This window comes from Vidua macroura, chromosome 6 (assembly GCF_024509145.1).
Source record: "Vidua macroura isolate BioBank_ID:100142 chromosome 6, ASM2450914v1, whole genome shotgun sequence".
Lineage (NCBI taxonomy): Eukaryota > Metazoa > Chordata > Aves > Passeriformes > Viduidae > Vidua > Vidua macroura.
In genome coordinates, this window is record NC_071576.1 from 7,888,934 (window position 1) to 7,906,120 (window position 17,187).

At 39.4% G+C, this 17,187-nt stretch overlaps 1 protein-coding gene across 3 annotated transcripts in view; it reads left to right on the top strand.

The window, feature by feature from the left end:
• The first annotated feature begins 607 nt into the window (after window positions 1-607).
• Window positions 608-17,187, top strand: part of NUDT14 (nudix hydrolase 14) — a 58,502-nt gene continuing 41,922 nt past the window's right edge. Inside the window, exons 1-2 of one of the 3 annotated variants that reach the window (XM_053981187.1) lie at window positions 711-784; window positions 1,139-1,238. Coding sequence is in view for 1 of the 3 variants with exons in the window: in XM_053981186.1 (XP_053837161.1) it covers window positions 704-784 (81 nt within the window). In the remaining 2 variants the exon portion in view is untranslated. Of the gene's footprint in view, window positions 785-1,138; window positions 1,239-12,774; window positions 12,888-17,187 lie in introns of those variants that run through there. The other 2 variants (XM_053981186.1, XM_053981188.1) reach the window with 2 other exon arrangements.

Sequence of the window (17,187 nt, forward strand, 5' to 3'; positions counted from 1 at the left end):
ATGACATCAAGGCTTGGGAGGAGGGGGGTGGGTTTCAGTTCCCAATTATGGGCATACCCCATAAATTTTGGTGTAGAGTGTGGGAATAACTGACCCTCTGAGAACATCTGCCAGGCTCCTGAGAAAACAGGAGTGTGAGTAGGTGTTTCTGGGGAATTATTCTACTCCACGACCGGAGATTGTAGTGAGGTGAGTGGGGGGCCAGTCTCTCCTTCCGTGCCTGCAGTGAGAGGAAAAGAATAAATGGCCTTAAGCTAAGAGAGGGGAGATTCAGAATAGACAGTAGAAACATTTTTCCACTGTTATAATGGTCAGACATTGCAACAGGCTGCTCAGGGAGATGGTGGAGTCACCAGTTCAAGATGTGTCTGGATCTGGCACTGGGCGATGTGTTAGCGGTTTAAGGGTTACAGGGGCAGTGCTAGGCGGACGCTTGAACCGGATGATCTTAAAGATGTCTTCCAGCCTTGGTTATTCTGTGAATCAAGGCGGCGAGGCTCCTGTGTCCCGCTTTGCGGGGGTGAAACGCAGCATTCCGTGATTCCGGCTCCCTCTGAGGGCAGAGGCCGGAGAGCGCCGCAGCCGCGTCCGTCAGCTCCGGCGCCGCTCCCGGCCCGTCCGGGCGGCTGCGCGCGCCTCTCCCCTTCCTCCTCCTCCTCCTCCTCCTCCTCCTCTCGCCGCGGCCGCTGCCCACACGGCAGGGATGGAGGCCATCGAGGAGCTGGCGGTCCAGCCCTGCACCTCCTCCCTCTACCTGCGGCCTTTCCGCCTCTCTTACCGGCAGGTGAGTGGCGGCACTGGCCCGCCCGCCCGCCGTGCCCCGTCCCTGCGGGGCCCGTCAGCCGCCGCCTGCGCCATTTTGGAGCAGCGCCGGTGCCACCTCATGGCACCCCCGGCTGCCGCCAGCCCTCCCTCGGCCCGCCCTGAGGTGGGGTTCGAGGAGGGCAGCGCAGGTGGCCCTACCGACCGTGGGGTCACTGCCTTGGGATGCCACGTTCCTGCGTCCCCATGGGTGCTCCCTGTGCCTGCCGCCCGCGCTGGGCTGGGGCTGTCACTTTCACCCCGTGCTGGTGTTGTGTTCACCTTTCTGGAGGCATTCCACACCCACCTGGACTCATTCCTGTGTTACCTGCTCCAGGTGACCCTGCCATGAGAGGGGGCTGGAACTGGGTGATCTCCAGAGGTCCCTTTCCACCCTGACTATTCTGTGATTCTGTGAATAGCCTCAATGCCCGCAGGTAGGAAGTGGGGCAGGAAATCCTATCCCTTATCATGTCTGTATCAACATGAGTCACCTTTCACAGGATCACGGAGAACTGGTGCTTCCAGCAGCGGCAGGAGTGCGAGCTTTGAAAGGAAAGTCACTTCTTACAGTGCAAAGCATTGCGTGTCCCTTGGGTGCTTTCCTTGGGCCTGGTTGTTGGCTGGTCCAGGGCGAGCTTCTCCCCGGGCAGAGTGGTGGGAGGGGAGATGAAGCAGAGTTCGGACAGCCCTAGAAATGGATGGTGGAAAACACATCTCTCATTCCTTCTTTGCTTTGCTTCTAAACACATCAGTTGGAAAGGCAGAAGAGGAATGTATTGAGTCCAACAGTGAGATAAACTACAGAAAATTAAAAGCAAGGGTTCAAATAGATTTCATCAAAGCAGATGGGCTGATTTTTAACATTTTTAAAAATGCATTTTATACATGATTTTCCTAAAGAAAGCTCTCTTCTCATTTGTTGGGATAAATAAACAGTCTTGATTCATGAACAGCTGAGAACTTTATAGTGAGTTATGTCTTTTTAGGTATCAGAAGTAAACCTGAACAACATTCTTTCACGTTCTGAATTTTTGCTGGCTTAGCTTACAAGTGATGGGTCTTACAACTTAATTTAATTTTCACTTCTGAGTCATGCTCTATTTACATGAAAAAAAAGGATTTAATTAAAATGTTTGAAACAGTATTGCAAAATTACATTTAATTGAATAGATGCGCCTTAGATGTGATGAGTATTGTAAAGAAGAAATAAGGATATGTTTGGTCATGTGCTGTGAATTGACAGAGATCAGCATTATCACTAAATGAAGTAGCCTGGCCCTTCTTGCTACTTCCTCTCCTTGCACAAATGTCTGTGCAGCAACTGAGTGAGCTGGACCAGGGTAAAACCTAATCTAGCCAAAAAAAGGAGTCAGTTTTAAGCTAGACAAGATCAGTGATTCAGTTCATTATGCTGGCAGAGGGAGGTGGTAATGTGGTAGTTAGGGATGAGTGTCTGGGGCCTGGTGAGAGATTGTTTCTCTTGGCTGCAGCACTGTCTTAAAATGAACTTGAAAATGTAGTTTCTATGGCATCTGTGCAGAGGCTGGCTTGGGTCCAGCCCACTGAGAGCATGAGCTCAGTGTGAGCACAACTGTCTGAACCTGACCTGAGAAACAGGCCTTACGTTTATTGAAACCCACTTTGCATTTAAAAACTGACTTACTAACCAGAGGAAATACTAAATATTTTCACTCATTTGACTAATTGTTTCAAAACCATTTAGGTCTGCTGAAAACCCCATTAAACAGTCAAGTGTCTAAAATCCAAGAGAGTTAGATGCCTGTTGTGCTTAAGAATTTTGAAAATTTTACCACTCCTCTAAAACTGACAGTTGTTTCCAAAATCTAGCCCTTGATCTTAATGCTTTTATACTGACTAGGTCTTCCCTTGTCCAACTATTTTAATTCACTAGCTGGAAAAAGAAAAGAAACTTTTCTTCTTCCCAGTTCCTAATTGTTCCTAAGTAACATTAATTTCCCCCATCCATGAATTCCCTGCAATTGCTTGCTGAACTTGACCCAAATCTAATAAAAAAGTCTTTCTGGATAACAGAATAATCTAATGGGGGAAACTTGAATAATGCCATTTGTTGCACTGTGAAAACTGAAACTAGTTTCGATACTTAAATTATGCAATATGTGGAATTATGCAATATGTGGAAGGCTTGGGGTGGTCTTATAGGTACATTTTGTGAAGCTATGACATATCCCCTATAATTCATTGTAGTCTCAAGAAGATTAATTGGTGTATTTTTGATGTTTATATAATATTAATGGAGGATAATAGGGGCATTGAAGACTGAGAATTTGAAATCTATTTTCAAAAAGGTGTATTCCTAAAATAGGCATTGATATTCAACATAAATCTTCTGTCTAGGGACATATAGAGAGTGAGAGGGGGTTTTTTATTCATTTGTTTTCTTTCACAACTACTGCTTTTCTGTACAAATAGGAAATTGAAAGAAATTTTACATACAGTGTAGGATTTTAAGATTATTTCTAAGCATTCATGAATGCTTGAATAACAGCATTGATTTCTGGACATTTCATATCAAAATTATGCTACTTGTGTGGAGATAATTTGAATCCTACTACTATATATAATACAGCAAGGTCTTCAACAGAAAAATAAATTTTATTATTTTAAAGATAAATGTAGATAGGTGATTTACATTTCAGTCTACCCTGCTAGTTTGATTTTATCTATTCAATCTGCACCCCACTGGTTTGTATACCACTGTTGTTCTAGCAGCTTTACAGACCACTCAAAATCTGTAAGACACCAGAAGAGGATCCATTTGGGGGCTGAAATCTAAACAAAATGCTGAGTAAGTTAGCTCAGCTGGTCAGAGCATGGTGCTAATAACACCACGGCCACTCCTGAGTGTATGGGCCATTCACTCAGGAGTTGGATCAGTGATCCTCGTGAGTCTTTTCCAACTCAGAATATTCTGTGATTCTGGAAATACTTTTGTAAATCCACACAGGTTACACATCTGAAGGAGGCTGTGGTCACACCTGATGAAGAGTGGAGCCACAGAGTCAGATCATTTTCTATCTGCTCTCAGAGGGATTTTACACATTGACAGTTGCAGGCCCAAGGATTGCATTAATGTTTGAGCCACTTTAGTATTTTCCTTGGACGTACAGATGCTCAGACTGGGAGCTGTGGACAAACAGAAGAACAGAGTTGTGTTTACAAAGAATCCAGTCAGACAACTACTGTCATGTTAGAAAAAAACACAGCACTGTCCTTGTAGGTTTATGCTTGAGTCCCAAGTTCCCCTGTGTTGTAAGAGCTTGAGTCATCCTTTAGTCTGTATTTGGTTACTTATGGAAATACTCTTTCAGAAGTCTGTGAGAAAAATGTCCATTTCTGGCTCGTTCACTGAAGTGAGGATTGTATGGAATCATGGCAGTTCCTGAAGAAGGAATAGTGGAAAACCGTACAGCAATTTATGCCCATGGTGGATTCTGTTGTTCCCACAGAGGGTCATGAGAGCTTTTCATATGAAGTGTTTCATCATCCTCTCCTTCTGCCCATCTGTATTTTAAATGAAAGCAATGAGCTCTGAATTTTTCTTGTAGAGCATAAAAGTAGTTGTATACCCTTCTGAAAGACTTCCAGGTTTCAAACCTTGCAGATTGAGGCACCCTGCAGCTTCATGTTGGGCATCCAAGCTATGGAGAATAGCCTGGCTTGCTGGACAAATCACTGTACCAGTCACTCATTTAAATTATTAGTTCTGCCTTTGTGTAGTGTAGAGGTAGAAATGGAAGTACAGCCAAGGAGTTGTGGAATTCAGCAAACTGCAGTCAGATTTCAGTGAGGGCCAGTATGGAGGGGTAAAGTACAAATTAAGATTATATTCTTCAAAATAGGTGTCTGACGCAACTTCAAAAGGGACCTCAGCTTCTATTTGGGATTTTTAGCTGTCAGACCTGCTCCAGGTGGGGCCCTTAGTCAAATCAACCATGTTTGAAGTGAGGTAGCCTGGGGTTGAGAGATGGACAAGGTACCTCATGTAGCCTGAGGAATATTCTCTTCATTTTGTCAGTAGGAACCCTGTATTCCTATATATTTTGGTTCTGCTTGATACTGAGAGAAGAAAATGAATTTTTCTCACATAGAGGATAGCATCTGTCTAGCTTTAATGTATGCTTGCCCCCAAAGTGCAAATTGATTTGTTATCTAAATTGGTTTTTTTTTAAACATACATCACCTCCTGAAGAATTGGCTTCTTTACCAGGAACTCCATGGTAAATCTCTTTTCACTTTTTCCTATTGAAGTTTTTCTGCTTTTCATAAATAATTTATTCAAGAGACCAGAGGGATGGCTAATGAGAGATTAACTCAATGCCCAAGGGCTAGGGCATTTCCCTGGGATGTGGTAGACTCAGGCTGCAAGATCTCACTTCAATTAATATTGCTTCCCACATCACAGGAGAGTGTGCTCACTGCTGGGATACACATTTGTGTGTAAAACTTCAGCTCTCTTTTGTGTATGTTAGCCAGGCACTAGCCTATATATTAGACAAAAAAAAAAACCAAAAAAAACAAAAACAAAAAAAAAAAAAAAAAAAACCAAAAAAAAAAAAAAAAAACCAAAAAAAAAAAACCACCAAAATAAAAACAAGTTTAAGAACTCTGCTGAGACTTCAAGTCATTAAGTCAACTCTGAGTAGCAACAGTTAAGAAGAGTAGTTAGGATTTTGAGCAGCATTAAGTATCCAAATAGGATTTGGACACAACAAAGTCTTCTCAATCAGCACCTGAGCACTGATTTCAGTGGTTCTGCGTGTTGGATTTGGACCCTTACACAGGGTTTTGACAGAGCTATGGTGGATCTTGCTGTAGCAATTTAAGAAATTACTGCATGCAAGTTTTTCCTGTGCTAATGGTTCTTACCCCCTGGGAATCAGTAGAAGGTGGCTTTGCTCCAGCTCTTGCTCTGTTCCAATTCAAACCCACTGCCATCAGCCCGTTAAGCCAAATCACTGAGTTTTACACAGAATAAGGGAATTGTCTTCACATATTCTTTTTGGTGGCCTCTGTGCTAGGGACAGCACCCTTCAAAGGGGAGGCACAGCATCCATCACCTGGGGGGAAGCATCTAGCTGGTGGAATAATACCTTGAGCTGTTACAGAAACATTTGTCCAGAGCTCACATATCAAAACCTTTATGGATCTCTCCCAGACTCATATACCTTTGTTTTTGAAAGTTGTTCTGGCAGGGGAGCTCTTGCCACTGTTTCCTTGCATTCTATAAACATATATGTGTGTTCTGCCCAGGAACTTTTAGAAGTTTGTCACCAGACAAGAAGCAGCTGTCAGTAATTTTCCCAGCACATTTGTGTGTGAGTGAGTTTGTGTTTTGAATCTGTGGAATGGTGAATGGGTATCTGTTTCAATGATGCAGGTGGGATAAACCTCAAAAACTCCATGCATATCGACAGAACCACTCAGTCAGTAATGGTAAATTGGAACTATTTGCTCTTTTCTGAGCTTCACATTCCTTCCACACTTCGGAGTAGGTCAATGCCTTGGCATCACATTTCCTCTATTGATTTAATACTTAGAATAATTTATTTTAAAGTTGAACATGAAAAATGCTCCCTTCAAGTTCATTTTAATGCATGATGGTTTTTATTCACTGTTAAGGGATTTAAATTATTATATCTTTGAGTTTTAAGTTGTTCTAAAACAATTTTCAAGGCTGCTGTAGATTCTAACACCTCATGAACTTTGTAATGGGTAGAAAATGTGCTTCATGAGCAGAGTGCAGTTCATCTGTGAAGAAAGAATTTCTTCTGATCTGAGTTTGCTGCTGCTTTCTTCTGTGACCATGAGCAACCACTGTATCTTACAATTTTAACTGTCTTGGAGATGTCATCAAGATTAGAACATGTGTATACATGGAGAAAGAAGTGAGGCCTGTATCATTAATGCCAGAAAAACTTTGAAGATGAAAAAGCAAAGCAGGGCAATGTAACAATAATATTAACAATCTTATTTTGCATTTAGGAATTTTTGTATATGGTAATAGCAACATGAATGTGCCCAGCTGCCTGAAATATTCTCTGGAACTTCCGTCTGCTTTTTTATAAACATAAAACATTCTTTTCTGTTTTGACAGTTAAAAATTACGCTGTTGAGGGAGTAAACAGATTTTTAAGTTACCTGTTCAAACAAGTAAGTCTTCTGTTGAATCTTCAAAAGGTTGCAGTAGTAGGAAATATGTTACTAAGTAACACATTTATTTGCAGTTCATTTTTTTAAAGCAGTAGTGCAGTGAAAGGAGATGCCATTTTTTCCCTGTGAAGTTTGCCTCATTTTCTGCAGCTTGTCAAGTCTGTTATGTCAGTATTGAGTAGTAATCTTAAATGGAAACATACTGCTTCCAGCTCAGGGAGTCCCTGAGCTGCAAATTGCAGGAGTCTGAGAGTGTTTTAACAATATATTCTTACTTGGGCATCTTGGCTTCTGTCAGGGGTAGATCCTGGGTGAGACTGATTTTTGATCTTATTGCTGCTGTGTTAACAGTGAATGTGGTTGAGGTGCAGTATAATTCTTTCATATGTTTGAAAGAAAAGAAAGAAAAGGTTTTGCAAAGACAGCATTAGGGAGTTGAGTACTGAGGGAACCTAATTTCCTTTGAGAGAAATGGTGTTCTCTGCAATTAGAACAGGGATTTAAGAAAAGGAGCTAAGGAATCTAGGCATATCCGCTTCTGTCTCTGCCATATGCTTTGAATTCAACTCTGAAAATTTGTACAAGTTATTTTTGTATAAGACATTTATTAATTACTGAAGGGGAAATGAGAAGCATTAGTTAATAAGAGCAGTAGTTGAAAAGAACACTAGTACCTGTTTTTGTTTCAGTGAAATTATGTCGTGTTAGTCTTAATTTCTTTATCCAGCATGCTTTGACAAGTGAATGTAAGCTTTGAAGTAAATGCATGAAAAGTAGTTGACAGTGACAAAATTTCGTATTTTTAGGTCAGTCATACTACAATTTAACACACTTGTGACAGCAAACGTCACATAATGGAAAGAATAAGGCCTTGTTGAGCACCTTTTGTAGCTGAAATGTGTCTGCACTTACATAAACGATCAGTAAAATCTCATTTAATGCCATCAGACTACTTGGGTTACTGCACAGTAACTGTGAAGTTAAGACTGAGTGTAGGAGGAGGTATTTAAGTTGTAGTGAGCTTAAATTGTACTTCTCAAGTTCTGATCTGCTGCTCACTGAGTGCCATTGGAATACTTGTAGGTCATCCATATGAGGCAACTAAGACAAGCAGATAAATTATTAGCAGGCTTAATGTGCTACCAAGGCCGGCAGCTTCCCTGGAAGATGTTTCCAGATCTGCAGATGAAGAAGTTGAAAACCATCAGCTCTGGCAATACCACTCCAGTAGCCTCATCTGCAAGGACTTGTCTGCACAGGACTTTCCTGATTAACTCCATGTCTCATTCTACAACAAAGAGTCTGGTTCTGTTTACGTTAAACCATTTTCAAAGTACGACTGCACTTTGAATTCGTACCCTACCTTAATCCATGTTAACTTTCCAGTGTGTGCCCTCAGGGAGCAGTAAACTAAACTGGATGACTGTGTCCACACAGGGGTTTAATGGAGTTTAAGTAGCAGAATTCAAGTTCATCAAGGTACTTACTTCAGATTCATTTTCTTGATGTCCTGGTATAATAAAAGAATAAAAGTGGTTTAGTTCTAAGTGAATGAACCATGTTATAAAATTCATCACTAAAGTTTTATTATACTTTTGCGTGTGAAATACAGTTACTGTAGGGTATAAAGAAGGCTTTTTTGGCTTGTTTGGTACCATCTCTTTTGTAGTAATTGAAGTTAGATCTGAGAAATAAAATAGTGCTCATGTTCTTCCAAAAACTAAATGCTCTATTTGTTTTTCAGTTTGGATCAAAATTCATGTGTTTGCTTAACTAGCAGAAACTTTTCCTCATACAAAAAATGTGTCATCTGAATCACAATCTCCGCTATGACATTATGTGTACTTGATATGTTTTAAAGTAGATGAACACTGTAAAATTTTAAGTGTTTATAGCAAATCTGAATATCATCTGTAAATGGCAGTATTCTTTAAAATGTCAGGGTTTGATGTTCTGTAGGGGATGAAACTATCCTACTCTATTTCTGAAAACAAGTGTATTTTAAATAATTTTATCTCAACTGCTGCCATATTTAAAATGCATTTGTATTTTCAGCTGCAACTCATAAAAGGTCAGCTCCCATGCTTTGAAAACTATACAAGTTGATACTGAATAAATGAGCGTGTTTTACACAGCAGGCATATAATGTTATCTGCCTCTCTGACTTGCACTCATTAATTATTCTTCATAATTTTTAACTAAAGTTAAAGAACTTAGCTTTTTGGTACTGTCCTTCAGACATTGATCAAAATCTTGTTAATATAGTAACACTAAAGTTTACTGAAGTTTAAACAAAGTAAAGCTCAGTTTTTCTTAGTGGTCAGCTCATGTCACACTAAAGCCCTGATCACTGATCAAAACAGCATTAATTATTTGTTTCACGTTGAGGTTGCTGTGTCAAAATCCTTTAAATACCTCTTGGAGAAGAGAGGGAATCTTACAGCCTGTGACAGAGCAGCTGGTGTGGACATGGGCTGATGCCCCAGTTGACAGGTTGTTGGATTAGAAAGAATATCAAAGGCAGTGAGTAAGATTAGGGATAAGTGAACATCTGACAGCAGTTTGCAGCAGGGGAGAGCAGATGATAAACAATGGGAGCGGGGTGCGTGGGGGGGTGAGAGGTGAGAAGGCCATGGGAAAAGTGTGGCGGCAATCACTAAAGCTCCAGGTTGCTGAGCTTCATGAATAGAACAGGAAATGGGATTTGCTGGGACAGATGTGCTGAGTGGTGATGAATACATTATAGGGAAATGAGGCTAAACTCCTGAAGATGAGAGATGTTCTTTCTCTTGAAATAGAAAATATGGGAAAAGTTTAGCCCTCTGGAGAAGTAAATATTCTTGAAAATTAATATAGAAAGAAATAATGCTAATGCTAATTTTAATTAAATTATTATTCCACAGGAGCGTTCATGATAAACTCTTAAGTTGTGTACTTCCAGCATAACAATCTTACCAGTGCTATTGCACACATAGGATTGAAAGTGTTTATTTTAGTCATGAGACTGCACAAATGGTGGAATAGTTTGAATGATGGAACAGCCTGGAATGGAGGCTCTGACTGGATAATGCTTAGAAGCATATTCTGTATCTGGCATGTATTACATAGCACTCACATAACATATGTTTGATCCTGCCACTGTTAAGAGACTTGTACTGAGTGATCTTGTGAGGTCCTTCCAGCCTTAACATTTTTTCAATTCTGTGAAGTGATTGAATGCTTGTAGAATATCATACATAACTCCTCCTGTTCCTTAGTGTATTGTTTCTTTACTTCTTGGACTTCCTTAGTTTATATTCTTGATGGATCCTTTTCCAATATTTATGATATAGTAATGTCAGAAAGCAAACAAACGTTTTGCATGTTCTCTTATAGGGTTGTATGTCAGTTTTCTGACTTAGAATTTCTTATGAAATTTTTTCTTTCAAATTTCTGTCAAGAAAAACTCACTAAAAAAACATCTCACACTAACTTTTTATTAATGTATTACTTTAGCTGAAGGGAGGACAAGCAGAAAGTATAACTGTTAATATTCTGAGAAAGTACCAATAAGATTTGTTTACAAGACATCTAGAAATTTATTCCACAGAGTATTCTCACAGTTTGAGTTACAAATACAAGCTTGGTAAAATAATGTAGAAACACAAACCATGAGAGTCACCAACTGGTAAATATAAAGCTCAGTGTTGTAAGGACAAGAGGTGACTTAGCTGTAATGGGAATGCCTGCCATCTGTCCTTCCTGACCTCAAATTCCTCATATGTGCTGCCCCTGTCCTCAAGTTGGGGAGACATGAGGCTGGTCTCCTTCAGTCCCTGCTTGCCGCTAGCCATGCATACTGTAACTGTAGCTCTCATTTGTGAAAAAACAAGGGATTGTAAAAAAAGAATCTGGGATTGATGTGTCCCATAGTCCTGCTTCATGAAATTAGCTGTTCACATTTGAGAAATTCCATGTTCGGTATCTTGACCACAGTGACATCACTTGAATACAGCAACTGAAGAGTTGGTAGAGCTTTGGAGTCACAGATGTTCCACAAAATTAACAATCAATGAAATTTGTCCTTCAGTCAGCCATAATCAAAGAAATAAAATTATGGTGAGCACAGCAAGACAAATCTGCTCTGCTGATTCTAATTAGTATAAGTACTGTCCCTAATAGGTGTATTTTCCATAAAACTGGGATTTCTGCATTTGCATGAAACTATAACCAAAGAATTTACCATTTGTTGTAGGCAATTCGCATTTTAATGATCATTTATAGTTGGCTTGCACAGTTCTTCATATCCCAGTATTGAAACTGTTACAGGGTCACTGTCATGCAAGTTCCAGAAATACTGCAGTAACACATAGAACTGCAGATAAATCACTAATCAGTTAATCACCAATTTAATCAATTTACTGAATGCCAGTAGTATATGTTATTTAAGTAATAGGTACATGTCTCACTAGTAGTGCACTGTATTAGAATGGATGACAGATTAGAAGGTGTTCACAAGTTACTTGAATCTTTCTGTGTGTGACTTTTTCCCAATGGGAAGATGATAAGAGGACTGCCTCTGCAGGAGTCAGATTTCAGTTGAGTCTATCAAAATTGAGAGGTAAAAGTGAAATTAAGAGAAGAGCAGAATCTGGAGCTAGTTGCATCTGTCACTTTGAACTGATTTTTGAGAGGGGGTGGGGAGAATGGAGAGGATGAAAAGCCCTGAGGATCTTTGTGAGGAGGGTCTGTGAGAAAGTCTTAGGAGAAAAATCTAAAGATTGTTCCTAAGCCTTGGCTTCTGTTAGCCCCCTGCTGCTGTTCTTCATCAAGTTGTTTTAATGGCTTTCAAAGCAAGTGAGTGGAAAATGGTTTCTCTGGAACTTTAAGGAGTCTGAACTGAAAACTGTCATTGCTTTATAAGTAAAACACATCAAAGATTGATGGAAGAATTGCTTGTTAAACACATTGTAGATTTAATTTAAAAAATGGCTGATATCATAAAAGAGACATCAGATCATCATAACTACCTAAAGGTGAAAGTTTAATGGCTTGTCATCTGCTCAGGAACCTGTGTTAAGTATCTCTTTCATAGCTTTTGTGACCCTCTGTATATATGCAAGATGTTTTTTTTTCCACAAGTGTTGCGGTTTTTTTCATCACATATAGATGGAAAAGTACCAAAGCATAAAAATATGTAGGTGGTCGTTACTGTGCTTTTTTAATTTTCTCTCTGTCTTAAGGGATGCTTTTTTCTGGTATTTTTAATTAACTAGTGCTTCAAATTCTTATCTGGTTCTGATATAGTTGTTTTTCCTTGTGTTGCAGTGCATAATATTTGTTGTGTGTGTTCAGTGTGTGCAAAGTGCATTTGTGTATCATCTAGTAATTGCATGTTTCTTCTGGAACCTGCCCTCTTATTTTCCTCTCCTCTCCCCTCCCCACTGTCAATTCCCTCCAGAGTCCTTCCAATCAGTAAATAGTGTGTTTTTTACTGTTGTGTTGTAGATCTAATGTGAAAAAGTGAAGGAAAAAAATGTATACATTGAAAACAGCATTTCCACTGAGACTATGAGCCTCATTTTCTTAAACCAAATGCTTTTTCTGATCTCATGCTGCATATGATCAAGGTGCACATTAAGTAAGCAAATACAAGCAATTCTTTTTAAAGACTAGAATAATTCCTTAGCAAGCTGATAAAGTATAATATCCATCTTCAGATTTCAAAAATATTCAGTGTTGTAATTCCAATTTTAATTCACAGGTTCCTTCTGGAGTAAAACAGCTACATCTGTGCATGATTCTGACTCCAGATCTGATTCTATGAAATGCAGAAAATTGTTTTTCCCAAGAGCCTAATATGTGATGACTGCAATTACTGGATTTTCTGCAGATTATAAGGCTTAGAAATTGTATGTTTCATCAAAAAGCATGACATTATTTTAGTGAAATCTGTAAGATTTTAATTATGTACGAGATCATTTAAATAGAGAGTAAGAATATTGACTATCCAATCAACTACATAGAATTTAGTCACTTGATGTTACTGTTTTAAGGATTCTTTTCCATTATATTTGTCATTTTAGGTTATATTTTAATTAGCTGTAATGGCTATTTGTGAACTTAGATTGGATATAGCATTTTGGTTTGCTGCATAAAAAGATTCTCGACAATAATTGGGTCTGGCCAGATATTAAGATCCTTGGCATGATTTTTGTAACATTGTGAAATTCCAACCTTGCTGAATAAAATGGCATTTTAGCTCTTCTCCTTGATGAGGCCAGGTTGTCCCTTACATTGTTTGTATTCAGTCCTAGTTAAAGCAAATTGGAAAGCAATTTGAGTAACTTTTCTTTTTACTTAGTTGGTAAGCTGATTGGAGTAGCAGCAGTTCAGTGGTTTTTAACTAGAAATTATATATTCTGACAAACTGAGCTGGAAGAAAATATGGGGGAAAATAGGGACAAACAGTATTGATAATAACATTATAAATAATAAAAAAATATTTAGGCTATGACGCTATATAGCTCTTGTATATATTCTTATCCAGAGCTGCTGAAATAAACTAGCACTGTTGACTTTGTTTAGTTTCATTTTGGCTTCATTTTGGTTATCATTATGCCACTTAAACTTGTTGAGCTTTTGAAGCAGCAGGATTAGAAGAAAAATTGGCTTTCAAAAATCAAATCTTTTGGCAAATCTGCTGTAGAATTTCATATGTGTGTCTGCACTTAGCACTCTGCTTTCAGCATTGTAACATTTCTGACACTTGAAAATATTGGACACAGGCAATTTCTGGCTTACTTTGCAAAGTTGTGTTTCTCTTCAGAGTGACATTTCCATAGCACTGCAGTTTGTACAGCCTAAAATTTTATCTGTAACTCATCTGATTTGTACTGTTCAGATAAATTAAAAAACAATATGAGATTATTTCATGTCTTGATAGGACAAGGGAGAACGTCCTTAAACAGAAAGAAGATAGATTTAGATTTTCTATAAGGAGGAAAATCTTGGCTGTGACAGTGGTAAGGCATTGGCACGGGTTGCCCAGGGAAGTTGTGGGTGGATGCCCCATCCCTTGAAATGTTAAAGGCCAGACTAGATGGTGCTTTGAGCAGCCTGGTCTGGTGGAAGGTGTCCCAGCCCATGGCAGAGGGTCTGGAAATTGATGATCCCAAAGGTTTCTTCCAGGCCAAATCATTCTGTGAATATTGGCTTCCTATTCAGTGAAACCAGTCAGTAATCATTAGTTTAGAAATTACTGCTATAGTATTTTACAGGATAGTTCCACCAAATCTGAAACACTAATGTCTCCCTTATTGTTTCTGTAAACCACCCTTGTTTCTTGACAAGGAGAGGTGGTTGACCTGTCAGTCTGGAGAACCCTGTTTCTTTTTGTCCCCTTACTTTCTCTTTGATCTGTCTAGGAGTTCAAACCTCTTGGCAGAAATCTGACAGGACTCAGGGGAACATATGAGCCTCCCTAGAGCATTATGGGACACTCCATAGAGAAAGATTAATTTGTTAAAGTAATAATATGAATGTTAAGATTTAAGTGTAAGAATTATGTTGAGGGATGGGAGAGTAGAGATTTAATCACACCCAGGGGCTGAAAAAAGTCAGGAAAACTATTTCATTAAACAGAAAAATTGTCAGGATATTTGCTTTTGAAGTATTTCTGAAAAAACCTAGATGAATGACAGTTGGTATGGTGTTTTCCCTCCCCTCTGTCTCTGCACTCTTCTGCAGCCTGTAGGATAGAGCAGTGTCAGGCCTTCCAGTCCTGCACTAAGTGGGATGATAAACCACACCCAACAGTTGTGCCTTGGGGAGAGGATGAAAGAAAGAAGAAACAACTTTCTGCAGTGGTATGTTATGTATACGTTTTAGTGAGAAAAATGTGTCTTGCTCTTGCAGGGGAAGGTGTGGAATTGCCTGTAGTAGTTGTGAATGTTGAATCTTCATTCTCGGACTAGCCCTGCTGACCCTGTGGGGTGAACTTGTGACCTTCATTCTTTGTTTAAGATTTAGGCTCTTCTGTATATGCTGTGTTCATGCCATTGCATGCTCAGAGTGAAGTCTTAGGGCTTAAAAGTCTCTTGGTGTTGTAGTGAAGGAGCCAACAGAAGCGGCCAAGAAACAGTTTTAACATGCTCACAGTATTCAGTGCTGCTGAGGAGACATGCTCAAAATCCTGGGGCTCTGTGAACATATTGAGAGGATGTGGTAGCCTTGAGTTCCTGTGAGATTTGGTGCATAGGATGTGTCCTCCCCTGCCCTTACTTCACCATGGAGACACAGCAGCGCTGCTCCTGGCTTTGTTCCCAAATTTGTTGACACTCAGGATGTCCCAAATGCTGCTTACTAACCTTGGTCAAGCTTGTTAATGCAGGATCTTTGTTGGCAGGTACCAGCCTGGTGTGGAAGGCAAGGTGTGCAATTCATTGAGCTGTATTTTCTGCATTGATTTGAATGCTGCATCAGAAGTATTTTGTCCTTTGTAAGTTACATATATAAATGAATAGATTTGTTAACTATTTTAAAATCATACTCATGTGATCCGTGATATTGCTTATCAGGTGCCAAGTAACTTGGCAGCTATGCATGATGGATTGTTTTTTTTTGTGTGTTGTTTGGAAGTTTTTAGATTTTTAAATTTTAAATTTTAATGATACAACAGTCTATGGACAGGGTTTTTCTTGTCAGCATTCTGCTTCAGGTGACACAGTCAGTAATTTTTTTGTTTTTTTTTTAATTAGAGCAGTGTTCATCAGCTGCATTTTTTTTGAATGCAGATTTATTATCTGTTTAAATATGGAGTGGCCCAGTATTGTGGTAGAAGAGGGATAGTTTTATTTTCCTGCTGGCTCTTTGTCAGCCAGAAAAGATTTTAATCAGATCCTATATAAGTTGCCATGGATTGTTAGAATGACTAAAGAGGTAATGAGAAATATTAGACAATTGATGGTGGTGATTAGCTTTTGGCTGAAGTACCCGTGGCAACTTAAACTGTGGTTTTATGGTGTTGTCAGTGTTGTTTTCCTGAATGACATAGCAAAATTAATGATGAAAGGACAGTTTCTTTCCTTCCTCTCTTGGATAAGGGTCATGACCTAGAGTAGCAAAGAAAAAGAAATTATGTTTGTAGGCGTAGTGGTTGCCTTGGGACTTGATGATTTTAATGCCTTGATGATTTTAAGATTCATTTATTCCTTCTTCTTACTATACTTGTACTTGCTTTTCTCCCTGGTGTGCCTTCAGAGATGAGGTGAAAGCCCTAAATCCCAGCAAAGTCAGGGGGGGTGAACTTCTCTCTGAGTCAGAGATCCTACACAAGGCTGTGCTGTACCAGTAACTGACCAAGGAATCGTGAGTTGTGGGAATGTGATGTGGACCAAAGCAGGGTTTGCCCTGTGTGTAGCATTTGGAGAATCCTGTTCCTAAGGGGTTGAAAGGTAATTTTGACTGATGAGTGCACAAGATGAGTACAGGAAGGAGCTCAAGAGTATTCAGTGAGAACTCTCATCAACTGTGGGGTCTCGAACTTGCAATGGGTACTTTATATTGAATTTCACTCTGTCTTGAAACAGCTACTACAGACAGACATGATTGATCTAGGTATGTTATGATGAGTGCAGAATTATTGCCCCTGCCTGTCATTAAATATCACTAGTCTGAAATTTCAGTCAGGCCCTTTATCTTGGTAACTCGTCAAAAGGAGCAGCTGCCAGTGGACAAGAAAAGATGAAAACAGGTTTCCTGGAAATGTTTTTAATTCTTGTGGTCTCTCTAAAAAAAAAAAACCACCAAAATTAAAATTAATTTTTTTCATTGTTATGTGAGTCTCAGTAAAATTTAGAAGTTTGGAAAATACTGTCTTTAGTAACTTATGAGTTTAAGTGCCATTTTCCAAAGGAATTTTCAGGAATTGGTCTTACTTAATTTCACTAACGCTCCATCAGGTGGTAGAGCAGAAATAATTCTATAATCCTAGACAAATATTGCAGTTTAAGTGCCACCACAGAAATTACAGTATTCAAAAAAGGTGTTTAGATGCAGCTGGGGGCTTCTGGCATTTGGCTGAAAATGCAGTGGTCCGCAGTAAAGTCTAAATTCAATTCTTCCATCTTTCTAGTGAGGGTCTTAAAAGTGACGGCTATTGAATGCTAAACTGCTTTCGTAAATCTCATCTTTTGGAGTTACTAATGAATT